This window comes from Crocodylus siamensis, chromosome 1 (assembly GCF_052110815.1).
Source record: "Crocodylus siamensis isolate JL-2025a chromosome 1, ASM5211081v1, whole genome shotgun sequence".
Taxonomy (NCBI): Eukaryota; Metazoa; Chordata; order Crocodylia; family Crocodylidae; genus Crocodylus; species Crocodylus siamensis.
Window position 1 is genome coordinate 404,455,146 of NC_143395.1, and position 14,792 is coordinate 404,469,937.

Here is a 14,792-nt window from a genome sequence, read left to right on the forward strand (position 1 = left end):
TCAAAATGAGACATCTGGCCCCGGAGGATCCCCGATGGCAAAATACGCAGCTCTTAGACATTAGTGTTGCTGTTACCATTGTATCTAACAGTGCGTTGCACCAATCATGATTTAGGCTCCATTATACAAAACGTTGTACAAATTTGTAATAAAAGTCCTTTACCCAAAGAACTTTCTATTTAAATAGACAGAATAAACAGAAAATGGGACTAACACCATATTCTTCTGATTTTACTAACATGCAGAGAGATTAAAATGCTCTGCCCACATTGAAAAGATGTGTTAAGAACCATGGACATCCTCATTAGTGTTCTTAGTGTTAAGAATACCACCCTGATTTTTTGAGTCCCTATCCATGAACCAAGACCATCCCTGTCTTGTTTTCAGGAAACAGCAAAACTCCTCAAGCAAGAGTTCTTGTGGGTGATATCTTTTACTGGATAAACAAGATATCATCCACAAGACTTCTTGCCTTTCATATATTTCCTGGATCAACATTACTTTAATACTAGCAAAACTCCTCAGACAATTTCATCCTTGCCTGTCCCTTCCATTAATTGCAATTTTGGCTTAGCAGTTTGTTAAGTTTTCTTGGGAGGCTATTGGAGAGAGAGAGATGTATTATCCTGCAATGAGCTCCAAGTAAGCAGAAACCAAGTGTTGGCTAGAATCCCAATGCAGGCAAGAAACTCTGCAGGAGACTGTTTGCACAGAGCATCCTTGAGAACCAAGATGGAGAAAGGTGAGAGAGAAACAGTCAATGAAAAGCAGCGAACACTGAAATGTAGACCATGGACATCTTCATTAGTGTTATCTCTTTTGACTGTTTAGATAAAAAATTGGCCTCTTGCAGGTTGTTCCATTTATGAGGAGAGATTGGTGGTGGAGCCAAGCTTTTGATGCAGTTCTCTTTATTTACAAAGTCCCCATTTCCCCAATAAAGCAGTAATCAAGCAAGCAAAAAATTGTTCCAAGCTCATTTTCTAGTCAAAAGCAAGTTTGCACACTCTCTCTTTATCTCCCTCTCTCTCTGTCTCAAGTGTTCTTAGTGCCACAATGTCAGTGCTCGTTTGGACTATGTCAGTGGGCGCCTCTGCCACTTTTCTGCTTTTCTCACTGCTAGAATTTGCTCTTTTTCGAGTAAAAAAGATTGATACATGCCCTACCCTCTTCCTAGACCTAATACCTACATTTGCTACATTAGTCCTCAGGATGACCTTTAGCTGGCATGTTGTTAGCTTCTGTTTGCCTGGCTGCTTGGGTCTGGGATTTGCACAGAGATCCCTGCTGTTTTATCTCTTACAGAACAAAGGGGTATTTTACTGCTCATTTAGTCTGACTGGATTTAACCCATTTTCAATTATCTATTTGTTAGTATTATAAATAGATAAAGTACCAAGTACTTCAACCTGCCTCTCAACCAAGCCATCATTAATTGTCTGGTGATGTATCTGTATCACTTCAGAGATTAGACGATATAAGAAATTGGATGACTCTAGGTCAGTAAATTCTAATATAAAAGAATGGAATGAAAACGGGCATCAGTTAATCTGGCTGTAATACTACACAGGGGGTGCATCTAGATAAGATGCTAACTGCACGGCAGCTTAATAACACTGCACAGTAGAGTGCCAGGCAAAAACCTGTGCTAATACACTACTGCACAGCAGTATTAGGTTAGTGTGCTGTTAACATCTGAAGAAACCCGTATGCCAATGCTATTGTGCATTAGCACAAATTACTGCACATTGATTTAGTACTTGGTTATACAAGTACTAAATTTAATGTGCAGTAACTATGGCACATTAATGAACGTGTAGACATACCTAGGATGTGTTTTTCAAATGTTAAGCTCTAGCTCAGTGCTATTCAACCCCTTTTTAGAGTACGCAAGCTTTTTAAAAATCTCTGGGATTATCTTGCAAATCATGTGTAGGTGTTGGCACCCCTAGCAGTGCAAATATTGCACAGCACCCCTTGGCACCCTTAAAAAGATCTCATAGCACCCCAAGGTGCTGCAGGAGCCTGGGTGAGAGTCAGTGCTCTAGCCCAAACCAGTTCGTATATCTGATGCAATGTTACTGATTTTCTTCAGCTAACATTATTTAAGAGGTCAAGTCAGACTGACTGATCAGAATGGTTCCTTCTGACCTTAAAGTCCTGTTACCTCCCTCTCTTTTAATTCAGGACATGCCCTCTGTTAGACATCACACTATTAATGTCATTTTTGGAAAAAAAACCCCCAGCAATTTCTTTATAGGTTTTCCTTGAAAAATACTTACTATTAGAAACAATCTGAGGACTTGAACATCAGTGTGTGTAAATCGTGTAGCTCCACTGAAATTCGTCTGTGCGGCAATATTTATATAAGGAGTTTAAAGGTGAGCTGCCAGTAGATGGTGCCCAAGAACATGCAGCCTAGCTCCTGGGTTTCCTGGACCAATAAAACTGTGTGCCCTGTAAATGGGTTCCTTTGCCCAGCTCTTTACAACATCTTTCAACTTAATTCAGTTCAAGTTAGAAAGCACTTTGTAAAAATTCTCAGCTTTCCTGCTGACTCACCTTATTGCAAAGTTAGAAATCTTTGGCTTCTTTATTCTGCAGCTGGGCAGACTGGCCCCTTTACTCAATAGCAGGAGAGGAGCCCTAGGCAAAAATCTGTTTCCTCTTAAGATTTTGCAAATTGCTTATATTCTTAAATGCAACTGTTTCAGTCTTTAATGCCAGCATTCTTCTTAATAATGCCTCCGTATAAAATCAATGTGAGTGGGGAGCATGTTGTGCTTATACAATCTTTGCTTTGATGTTTACGTTAAATGTGATGAATACTTTCTTTACTACTAGAGAAGCTGTCTAACTACATTGTGATCCATATACCAAAGGGACAATAAATTAAAGTCCAAATTATATGTTCAGTGTACAGCTGAGACTCACAGGTCTTTGACTATCCCTCTCTTGTTCCCAGTGGATACTACTGTATTATGCATCTCTATCCAATGTCTATTGCTGCCTCTCCCCTCCAGTCCAGTAGCCATCATGTTAGATGAAGGGAGCCAAGGATTCCATGTATAAAGGACAGCACCAAGGGCAAGCTAAATGGCACTGAGTCATCACCGCATGGATACATTTATATTATTCACAGGCTGGGTGGTACTATATGAAGCTGTGTGGTATGTTTGGTGGAGCTATCAATGGGCACTGTAATTTTGGGTGTTAGACATGGTCTAACACACCAAACTCCCAACTTTACACTCCAAATTTAGGTCCTCCAAACCATCCTCTATAGCCACCTTTAAATCTGAGAAATTCTTCTGGTGGGCATGTGTACAAACACTCAAATCCTGATATCACCCTCTAACATGAAGGCTCTCTTATTTAGTGACTTACATCTTTATGAATCCATACCACTGTTTTACAGCTGTTAACCTAGCAACAGTGGTCCAAACACTGCTTCCCGCTACACCAGTGTAAGTTCAGATTAACTTCAATGAAACCAGTTGAACAACTTTGGGCTAACGACTGTTTAGCCAGGATGAGAATCTGGCTCCCTGTTGGTGCTGTCTTTCTATGCAGTCAACCTTGCACATAGATCCTAATCTCCACAAAAGAATAGACATTGGCTCATTTCTGTATGGCATGTGGATTTTAATGTCTTTGTAACACACAATACTTTAAAACATTTTATTTTCATATTCTAAAATGTTGGTTAAGAAGGTAATAAGGGCATTAATTCTGGTGACCACCTCAATGTCAGATGCTTGCTCACACAGAAAAATTAGCATAATCTTGTCAAGGTTTGTTTTTTTCTTTTTCTTTTGCAAATGAGCCCATAAAGCACATATTGCCAGCAACTAACTCTGAGTTGCAAACTGAAAAGGAAACAATTTTTTGAGAGGTGGGTACCTGTGACCATATGGTGGCTGCTAAAGCTGTGTAGTGGAATGTGGGGCACATCTGATGAATTACCCAAGCCTCAGATGCTAAAGCCCATTATCTTAAATAATTAAACAAATAAAACCAAAAACCCTTTCAACATTTGATGGAAGGGTTCCTCTCTCCTCTCTCTCTCCTGATTTGCATAAGATTGCATAACCTGGTATGGTATTCACAAGTGTCGTTATTTAAGACAGATGAATTTGAATGTTGTACTAAAACCATTATACACAAATGTATTAATGTATAAGAAAGAGTCTAAGAAACAATAATACTGACAGCTTGGGTAGTGACAACAGAAGCAGAAGGCAGAAGTTTCATTAAACGTGAGAAAAACGTGGACAGATAATTCACTCTATTAAGTGGTAAGAGGAGCCTGCTGAAGAAATAAGTAAAGGGGGGAGCTCAGATTTCACCATGTATTCATTGGTATCCATGTTGCCATAGCAACTTCTCAGCAGAATAAAGTATTTTCTCCTTTCTTTAGAAAAATAGATGCTGTGCTACAAATAGGCACTTTGCATTTTTAAAACAAATCCATACCAACCCCTTGAGCTTGCCTCTGTGTCTGAATAGTCCCCGTGTAGCAGTCATTATATTCTATTTTGAAAGAGTATTTGGGATTATAAAATAATAATTAAAAATACACTGTCCTTTTAAAGTAATTTTAAAACTATTTCTCTGATCCTTACTTCCATTTTGATTATCTTTTCCTTGATGGCTCCACTGTGCTCTAGCTATTCTCTCCCCCAGTTCCATGTATTAGTATCTCCTTTGCTATTTAGCTGGCAGTGCTTTGGCAATCAGCACACACTGCAGCAGATGTATAGCTGCCTTCTCACTAAAGCTAAGACTATTGTGGTTACCTTTCAGTATTACAGAACTAGTTTTCAATGTCTTCTTGTATCAGGTAAGTTGACAAAACTCTGTTGACTTCAGAGTTATTCCATTATAGTCAAAAGTGAAATTTAGCTTAGAGGCTACTATAGGAATAACGGGCTGAGCTACACTGTCACCACATACTCCAGAATTGGAAATGGGTTGTAAGGGTATATCCAATAAAGCATTCGAGCATGGAATCCAGAACCCAGACTGAAGTATCCCAGTTCCCTCCACACAGTCTGTAGTCATGTACCTCAGAAATGCAGTCCAAGAAAACTGCACACTGAGTAGAAAGCTGCCAAGAGCTAGCCAAGAGGAAATACTGATGTATCTGATGTGATATGGATGTGTCAGAAGTTCTGTCCTACTCCAGAGTGCCTGTTGCAGGGCTACAAGTGAGGCATGTCCATTCATTTAGAAACCACAGACTGAATTCCTCTCCTGTGGGCAGGTGTCTTGAAAATGTATATTTGTTTTCAAGAATGATACCAGGTTATTCTTTCCCATAAAGAACAGTCAGTTGAAAAAGGACCACGTTTTGGTAGTAGTACCACATTTGGAACAATAGAGTGATCAGGCTATCATTACTCTGAGTATGTGCATTTGTGAAGTCATGCCTCCATAAAGGAAGAGATCCATAGGTTAAGATGCCAGAATCACATAAGGAGGAGGATGACCCTTTAGCTTCTTACCGAGGGCATTCATTTGGGAGAACTAGTCTTACATTGCAATCTCCTAGGACTGTTTCTGTAGTTTGCATTAGACAGTCATTGGATAAAATCCAGAAACAACCTTAGGACAGGGACTACTTCCACCATCTGTGTTGTTTTTTAAAGAATGGTCACAACAGCATCTTGTGGAGACCACATAACTTTGGGTGGGTGGTAGGTATGGAGAACACTTCACGGGTCAGTTTCCTGAGGGGATTAGACATCCATTGCTGAGAGTTTAGATCCAGATCCACCCTAGACCTCAGCAATCATACTAGGACAGTCCTAGACAAGCCCAAGGATAGCATTATAGACAGCTAGTTGACTCCTTAGTCAAAGGGTGAGAAACTTTAGAAGGCACTGACAGACATTCAGCTCCCCACAATAAATCACGGCACTTCCCAGGAAGTGCCATGAGTTACAGCATCCTTCTCTCCCGCAACCCAACAACACTTGCTGTTGGGTCCAGGGGGCTGAGCAATCAAGCTCCAGTTAGCCTTGCCCCTCCCCACCACCCAGTTCCAGTTGTGTCTTCAGAATGGGAGGGGAGGGAGCTCAGTCTGGGGGTGCCAAGCTGGTGCTGGGGGTTGGGGTAGGTGGATTGGAGCTCCCCCACCTCAGGGGGGCTCCAGTCCCACCCTCTAGCAAGGATGGGGCAAACCCCAAATGGAAATCCCTTCCTTCCCTTCTCCCCCTCCCATTCTGAAGACAGCACTGGGGACAGTGCATGCTGACAGAAGTTAATGAAGGCACTGCATTTTGGAGTGCCCTCATCTGAATCCTCATGTAATAAAGGCTCAGATTGTTGCATGATCAGGCACTTTTAAAGTGCTCTGTAGCCATGCTTTTCTGTAAGAGCATGGCTGTAGAGTGTTTTCAAGGGGCCAATTGCACCACAAATGTAACTTCTGTCTGTGTCCTCAGTGTAGGCATGCCTAAAATTAGGCAGCAGGTGAGCAATGCTTTTTGAACTGCAATTTTAGACTTAGCCAATTGAGTCCTGCCTAAGTCCTGTCTTAAGCATGAAAGTCCTTTACTGCATCTAGTCCTAAGTCAAGAGAAAATGTTTTCGATCCGAGCCTTCAAGAGGCCGAGAAGCGAAGAAAAATACAAAAGGAGTATCAGAGTTCAAAGTTATGATTAGAGCTAGTTTGAAAACTGATCAACCACAAACTTTTTCAAAAGCACCTGAATGTCTTAAGTGTTCAAATCAGATTCTCCAAAGTGATTCAAGAGGCTTTTGAGAATGGCATGTCGGTGCTTTTTGAAAATTTTACCCCCAGACTGAACATCTTTTAAACATCCTGCAGTTTTCCAAACTTTTGTGACCTACTCAGGTAAAGACTTTGATTGGCTTCACATAAAGACTTTGATTGGCTTCACTTGCATTGTGAAAGCTTTGCATCATTTACCAAATGGCTGAGTGAAATCCACCCTGAAATCCTGACATAAAATCCCACTGATTTTTAAATATGTTGTACTATCAGAGCACTTTCATCACAGGGAATCTGTGAGAGGCTAGATTGAACAATCATCTCTGATAAGATAAGCAAAGCATAACAAACCTAACTGTTTCCACACCCCACCTCCTTAACACATAGTACCTTATAGGAAACATGCATGCTTGTGAAGAGAAAAAGAAACTTGCTAATGCCCTGTTAATACCTGTACCCTCCTATTATTGACTTGCCATCCAATCTGATAGGTATGAGAGGCCTGATTCTGCCTCACTTACACTAATTTTACCCTGGTATGGTATCTCTACGCTTCTTTCATTGCTCTTCATTTAAACCAGTGTGAAGCCAGAATCAGCCCCACCATATGTTATGCAGTAGCATAACTAGGGCAGGCAAGGGAAGTGCCAAACCTGGGCACTGAGAGGGGCTGCCTGAATTGTGGTCTCCAGGGAGCCCCATCACAGGAGCAGCTACATGCTACAGCAAAAACAGGCAAAGCATGCAGACACTGCACCTCAAAAGCAACAGCTGGGGGCTGTGATACCTCTGGAGTCTCTGCAGCAGGTAAGATGGCAACCATTCCTCTGTCCCCCCCCCCACCCCAGTGTTGTCCAGCTCAGACTGCAAAACTTTCTAGTTATGACTCTGATATTATGGGTGAAATACTGGCTCCACTGAAGTCAACAGCAAAATTCCTATTGATTTCACTGGGGCCAGGATATCATTTCTATGCTTAAATGCCATTTTCATGTATAGATCTTTAGAAATAAGGATCAGATTCTGCAGGGATCTACTAGTCTCATTTTGTCAGAATGAACAAATTGCAGTGTGTAGTAAATACCTTCCTGTTTATGCTTGTTTTGTAGGTGGGACCAATTTTGCACTGAAATGGTGTGCAGCTGGACTTTCACCTAAATCATCAGAGCTACTCTGGTTTTACTCTGCAGCCAATGAAAGGTGCCATAAGCTCCAAATAAAGAGCCAGATGCTACTATCTGGGTACTTTGTGCAGTTCCAGACAATACTAAGGAAACCTGCATTTGCATTCAGCAGCTAGTTAAGTCAGTCTTTGCCTTGTGACACCACAACAACAACAAGCTGCTGAAGCATGTCATTGAGTCTCTCCCAGTCTGCTTAAATCATGAAAACTGGCCAGTCCTCAGGTGGCATAAATCAATGCATCTCTTTGGAGGTCAGTGAAACAAAGACTGTTCACCCCAACTTTTTATAGACCATAAGGACATAGTAATTGTCTACTCTAACTTCCTCCTTAACACTGACCATGGGACTTCCTTGCATTCAATCCTGCTTCAAGTGCACTTAATAGCTTTGCTTAAACTAGAGCATTTATTTTAGAAAAGCACCCACCCCAATTACAACATTTCCAGTGATTTGCCACAGCCCTATCTCTGTTTCTCTATCACTGATAAAAATGGGTAGAGAGAAGTAGTTAGCTGTGTTAGTCAGAAATCAGGCAGAAGGCAGGCCAGACTGGCACTTTAAGAGACAACCTTGTTCAGAGGCATAAGATTTCATTGGTGACAACCTGCTGATGAAATACAAAAGCTCATGCCTCCCTGAATGAGTTAGTCTCTAAGGTGCCCTGCTTTTTTCCCCAATAAAAATTCCCAATAAAAATGTGCACTTTAACTAGTCTGTATTTCCTAGTTTAAATTTTCAAATATTGGCTCTTGTTCTAACTTTATTTGCTAGATTGAAGAACCTCTGTTATCAACTTTTTTCTCCCCTGTGTAGGCATTAATAGATTATAATCGAGTCACAATTAAGCCTTTAAAGTTGTGAACTCCCATAGCGCTCCATCTGAGCCCAGTACGAAAACAATACTTGAGCTAGGCAAAGATGGGGGGAGGTTACTTGCTTTACAGATTAAATTAAACTTTGCTTGAAAAGTCAGAAATATTCAGAATACTAAATTCTTAGCTCAATTTATCAGGGAGATTCGCTGTTATTTGTCCTTCAAAAAAACCCACTGATGTTAACAAGTGATTTGGGCACCGCACTTCAAAAGGGATGTGGACAACATGGAGAGGGTACAGAGGAGGCCACTTGCATGATTGGGGACAGCAGGGCAGACCCTATGAGGACAGGCTCCTCCACAAGAGGAGGCTGAGGGGGATCTAGTGGCCTGTTACAAGCTAGTCAGGGGGGACCAGCAGGCACTGGGGAAGTCACTGTTCCCCCGAGCACCGCCAGGAGTGACAAGAAATAACGGTCACAAGCTGGCAGAGGGTAAATTCAGATTAGACATCAGAAGGCGCTACTTCACGGTCAGGGCGGCTAGGACCTGGAACCAACTTCCAAGAGAAGTGGTGCTGGCTCCTACCCTGGGGGTGTTTAAGGTAAGGTTTGACAATCACCTTGCTGGGGTTGTTTTACCCCAGTACTCTTTCCTGCCATGGCAGGGGATCGGACTTGATGATCTGCTCGTGTCTCTTCTGATCCTACTAACTATGAAACTATGAAACAACACAGCCAGTCCTTCTGGGTGCACTGAAGACTTTTGCATTAAAGTAGATAAGCTTAATTGGATGGTTTTAAAATTTGGACAAAAAGGGGAGGAGAAAGCCTTCCAATTTGTAGCTTGCAGAGTAAATTCAGGACAACTGCATACTTTGGCTTCCATTCCTCAGATACAAACACTTCTGTGGAATGGCTGCATGCTGGCAAGTTGCATACAAATGCCCTGTTTTCTCTCAGCTAGATGTATATATTCAGCATTACCACAAAGCTGTTTGCACACCTTGCCTTGAGTCACACTGAAGGTGATTTAGGAAGAGAATGAGACACTTGGGGAAACTAGATTTCCCACTCACCAAAAACCAGTATACATGGCATACCTCTGCACAGAGCAACTCTCCCTCTCCCCACCACTCCCCCACCTGCCAGTCCCTACCTGCCAGGAGGAGAAAAAAGATGCTGGGCTCAGTAAATTAGGGTTGGTGGGGTGCCTGCCTCCCATGTATTCATCAGTGCAGATATCGCAGCCCTCGGCATCTCGCCAGTCCCAGTAGGGGATGGTGAAGTTTTCATCACCCGTTAATTTCTGAATCTCATTTTCCCACATCAGTAAGAACAGTCGATGCCAAGGCAGAAAACCTGGAGCTTCATGGGCAAAATCAATATCCCTCCATATGCTCGACCCACCTAGCAAGGTGTCACGAGAGACATAATAATGCATCCATACAAAGAGGTCGTATACGTTGATATTGCTGAACATAGGGTTTGAGCCATTGTTCATCTGAGCATAAGTGCCAGTGGCAATGACATAGTCCCGGCTGGGAGTGCGCTTAGCCAAGTTGAGGTAGGCAAGAAACTTATTTTTCTCCCTGGCAGTTATCTGGAAGATGTTTCTTCTCACTCGCAGTCTCCTCTCATTACAGCTGGGCCCCGAGAAACCAAACTTGCATTCTCCACAGTTGAATCCCATGAAATTGGCATTGCACTGGCATGTCCTATTGTAAAACACAGAAGGCCAGTCCTCCCTGTCGTCCACCCCTGAAAAGGGGAACTGTGGTCCTAGAGGAGCATGGGAGAGAAGGATGTCTTGGCAGGACCCTCGGTTGGACAACTCCCCACAGAGAGACCCATCTCCATCCCATAGCGGGCAACACTCCTTCTTCAGCAAACTTTCTGAAGTAGCACAGACTCGAGGGAACTGTGCAGAGGAAGGCTGCAGGATTCCCAGCAGGAAAGTCATGGCAAAGAGAGACATCCTAACACAGCAGCAGGCGACGTTCAGTGCTACGGTTCAGTGCATGAAGAGCTCTCTCCCCTTCTGCAGCCCAGAGAATGAAAGAAATTGTTTCCCTCCAGTGGGAAAGTTTCACTCCTGACTTTTTTACTATGCAAGTCTTCAATATCTTTCACCTTTCCTACTCCAGACATAGAAACACACACAGAGTACCCTGTTAATCTGATTATCACATGTTCTGGGTTACATCCAAGTGACTTTTCCCGTCCTCCCCCTGCAGCCTCAAAATACAGAGACTTATTATAAGCTTTCATCTTCTGCTTAGCACATGATTGCTTTCCTCTGGCAATTGTAGAGGAAGTAAAACTTGGGCACAGAAACACCAGTGACAATTCTAAATCCTTATTTATGCATTTAAGAAATCAGACCAAATAAAATGTGTTGACTTAAATAATCAGAGCTAATCTAGAAAAGGGGAGAGTGCGGGGGGAGGGGAAGAGGAACCTGGTTGATGTTTTTTTCTCATAGATTCATAGATTATAGAGTAGGAAGGGACCCTGACGGATCGCCATGTCCGACCCCCTGCCCCAGGCAGGAAAAGGACCAAGAGCAGATGACCCCAGCCAGGTGCCTATCTAGCCTCCTCTTGAGGACCTCCAAGTTAGGTGATAGTACCACCTCTCTTGGCAGCCCGTTCCAGATTAAAACCTGTGTCAACTAAGGTCACATAAAGTGTGAATGTAGGGCCCAGAAAAAAAGTTAAGGGTGTGCTTTTTGATATCATTGTGTTGGAGTGGTGAAACTGCTTCTTGTCTGTAGATAGCCCACAGCAAAGTAACTTCATGGCATCCCTTGCCTGACATTAAACTTTTGGAGGTAAGTTGTCCCCTGATGCAAACTGTCATTGTTCTATTAACATCAAAGGAGCTATGAGAGTTTATGTCAGAGCAAGCCTGTATCACCAGAGCCCTCCAAGGGATGACAAGATTGAATGGTAACAAACTCCACTGTGAAAGATTCAGCCTGGACATAAGCAAGGATTTCTTCACTGTCCGAGCCCCCAAGGCTTGGAACAGACTACCACTGGAGGTGGTTCAAGCACCCACTTTGAACACCTTCAAGACACATTTGGATGCTTATCTTGCTGGGATCCTATGATCCCTGCTGACTTCCTGCCCCTGGGGCAGGGGGCTGGACTCAATGATCCTCCAGGGTCCCTTCCAGCCTAAATGTCTATGAAATGTATGAAATGTATGAAATCTTACTCTCCTCCACTGGTAGATTGCACAATGTACATTTCATATAGGATTGTGACCTCTAACCTCAGGGCACATACCCACAACTATTCATCGCCTCAGCTAGAAAAGGTTCTGTGACACTATGATGCTGTAATCAACATCCATTGACTACAGCCCTAAACCACCCATGCTCCTATTTCTTTGTCTACAGAGACTTACACAGACTCCAGCTGTGCTGTTTACAGGGCACTAGAGTCCTCCATCAAGCCTGAGAAATTATTTCAGTCTTTTATTCCCTGAAACTGAGTTACTGCTACTCAAGAGAATATTGTTCCAAAAGCTAAGAAATGGGAAAATCGCTCAGGGATGTGGAGAAGTTCAGTGGCACCTGGAGTATCCTACAGCCAAAAGAAGTGAGAACTTAATTGGGAAATGTTGCCTTTTGCTGGGATCAGCAGGTCATCACATGATCACACCGAGGAGCACGAGGATCCTTAATCCTGTTGGCTTCTATGCTTCAGAAATTCAGGAGATTATCACAGGGTCTTGGGGCATTGTGGGGGGGGGTGCGGTTTGTGGTTCTGGTTGCTTTTTAATTGCTTGCACCCACAGGCTGACATTAAATGTGCTGTTTCGGTTATTTGCCTGTTTCTCATGGTAGGCTTGTGAAATGAGTATCATGACAGAGCTTCCCCCTGCTTAGCTTTTTTGTGTGTCAGATCCTTAGGAAACCTTTGCAGTCTATGTCTCTTTCTCCTTCTCCCATATCAATAGACTGATGCTGGTATAAAACTGCTATGCATAACAAAAGATCCAGGGACCATGTTTGAGGATATGTGTCCTGTTGCTTTAATCTGCCCTCAGGCAGGAGGCTGCCCAGGGATGGCTCTGGGTATAAATTTCACAGTGAAGCAGTGAGTGTGCACGTATGCATGTTTTAAGGGTAACACTGTTTTCCTCTGATTGTCCTTGTTCAGGGTCTGGTGTAAATTCAGATCCCTTTTTTCCCCCAACGTACCATAATGCTGCATTTCTGAAACAATTAATTTACACTTGAGTATGTTGGACAGAGTTCAAGTGCCAGTGAGAAGCAAACCATTTGAACTGTGACTGAAAAGCAGTGCACATTCTTAAAGGGACTTTTGCTGTTTCCACCTTAACGATGTCCTATGTTTTCATTCGGGCAATTAGCACTGGTATGGATGATACTGGGACCATGCCTGACCATTCCTGGACCACGGGTTCCATTTGTCCCTGGCCATAGAAGTGCCAAGCAAGGAAATGTGTGCATGCCCTCATAGCCTGCATGACAGCAGACTTCCCCAGGTGCAATTCAGTCACTCCTGACCCAATTATGAAACATGTTCATGTCACAGTAGCAATCAAACTCTTTATTGGAGAGGTCTTAGGTGCAATAGCTTTTCTAACTTCCACCCCTGCCCTCCTGAGGAATGCTTGTGCTTTATTTTAACATTCTTTCTTCCACTCTTCATCCTACATAATCATTACATGGGTTTGCTCTTTCTTGGCTGAGAACAGTTTGTAACCAGCATGCTAAAATGTAGATGCTCCCACTTTCTAGAAAATGTGTGGCTCAAATCTCACATAGTATGCCTCACTTAAAATATTGTGTTCTGCCTCTGAGTATTCAAATGAAGACTTGCCCATTTTAGGCTCCTGTCTAAGCTTGCAAATGGGTCAGGTACTATTAAAGAAGCAATTTAAATATAGAAGAGGAACAGAATAGTAGGAATATACATAAGTGTTCATGCCATGATCTCAAGGTGCTTTGCAAAGGTAAATACTATTATTATTCTCATTTTACAGATGGAAACAAAAAACCCAAAGGCACAGGGAGGTGATGTGACTTCCCCGCAGTTCAAACACTGAAGCAGTAGCAGAATCAGGACTAGCATACAGATTTCTTGTTTTCTAGTCCCATGATATAACCTCTGTTGCCTCTCTGCTGCTCACATGTTGCTTTGACATGATTATGCTCAAAAGCAAATTGCACAGTCAAAATTAAGAGCTGTAGAAGTTGTACAAGAGGTCACAATGACTCACAGAGATAACTCTCACTACTCACTGATCTCCAAATTGGACCAACCTGCTCCATCCTCTTCCATGTCTTTTGAGTAGGGGAGCAGAAATATATTTAAAAAACAAGTCTCTTCATCTGAAGAGGTCAAAGAAACTAATTTCAATCCTGAACTGCTGGTGGTGGAGCAGCTCTTTCCTCAGTCTGAATATTCAGAATAAAATTAATATTCTTTTTCTAAAAGCCTTTTAACCCCAGTGGTGCTTGATCATCAGCTCTCTAAACCTGTTTTTAAAGTTTTTAGAAGTTTCTGTGCTTTTAAAGTTTTAATCATCTACTTTTGACCATTAAAAAAAGAATCTGGGATGACAAAAAGATTGGATCAGTCTTACAAGGTTAAATATAATTTATAAGATACCAACATACTGCTAGATAATGGGTTTGGGGAAGAATGCAAAGGATGGACAGAAAAGAGAGCGTACAATGGAAAAAAGAATCACGTTAGGGGAGAGAGATGAAAATTCTCAGTGGTTCTCAACTCTTCTAGACTCAGGGCTCCCCATCATAACTTTTCTGAGTTTAGCAGCACCCCATTTCAAAAATGAATTTATTTCTTAAAGTGCATCAAAAATAATACATATTAGATAACAAACCAATCCATTTTGTCAGCAATTGACCAAGCCATGAAGAGGATAAGCAAGTACAGCGGGCAAGAGGCATCTCCTTCACCTGACCTGGCCCAGATCTCACAGCTTTGACTTCAGGGTTTCCATGGGAATCTTGAGAGATGGGGAAATAGCATTGCTGAGCCGCAGAGCTGGG

The 14,792-nt window shown here is 42.4% G+C and overlaps 1 protein-coding gene across 1 annotated transcript in view; it reads right to left on the bottom strand.

The window, feature by feature from the left end:
* Positions 1-10,737, bottom strand: part of TYR (tyrosinase) — an 84,788-nt gene extending 74,051 nt beyond the window's left edge. Inside the window, exon 1 of the mRNA XM_090031770.1 lies at positions 9,897-10,737. Coding sequence (XP_089887896.1) covers positions 9,897-10,715 — 819 coding nt within the window. The 5' untranslated portion in view covers positions 10,716-10,737. The remainder of the gene's footprint in view (positions 1-9,896) is intronic.
* Positions 10,738-14,792: the final 4,055 nt, after the last annotated feature.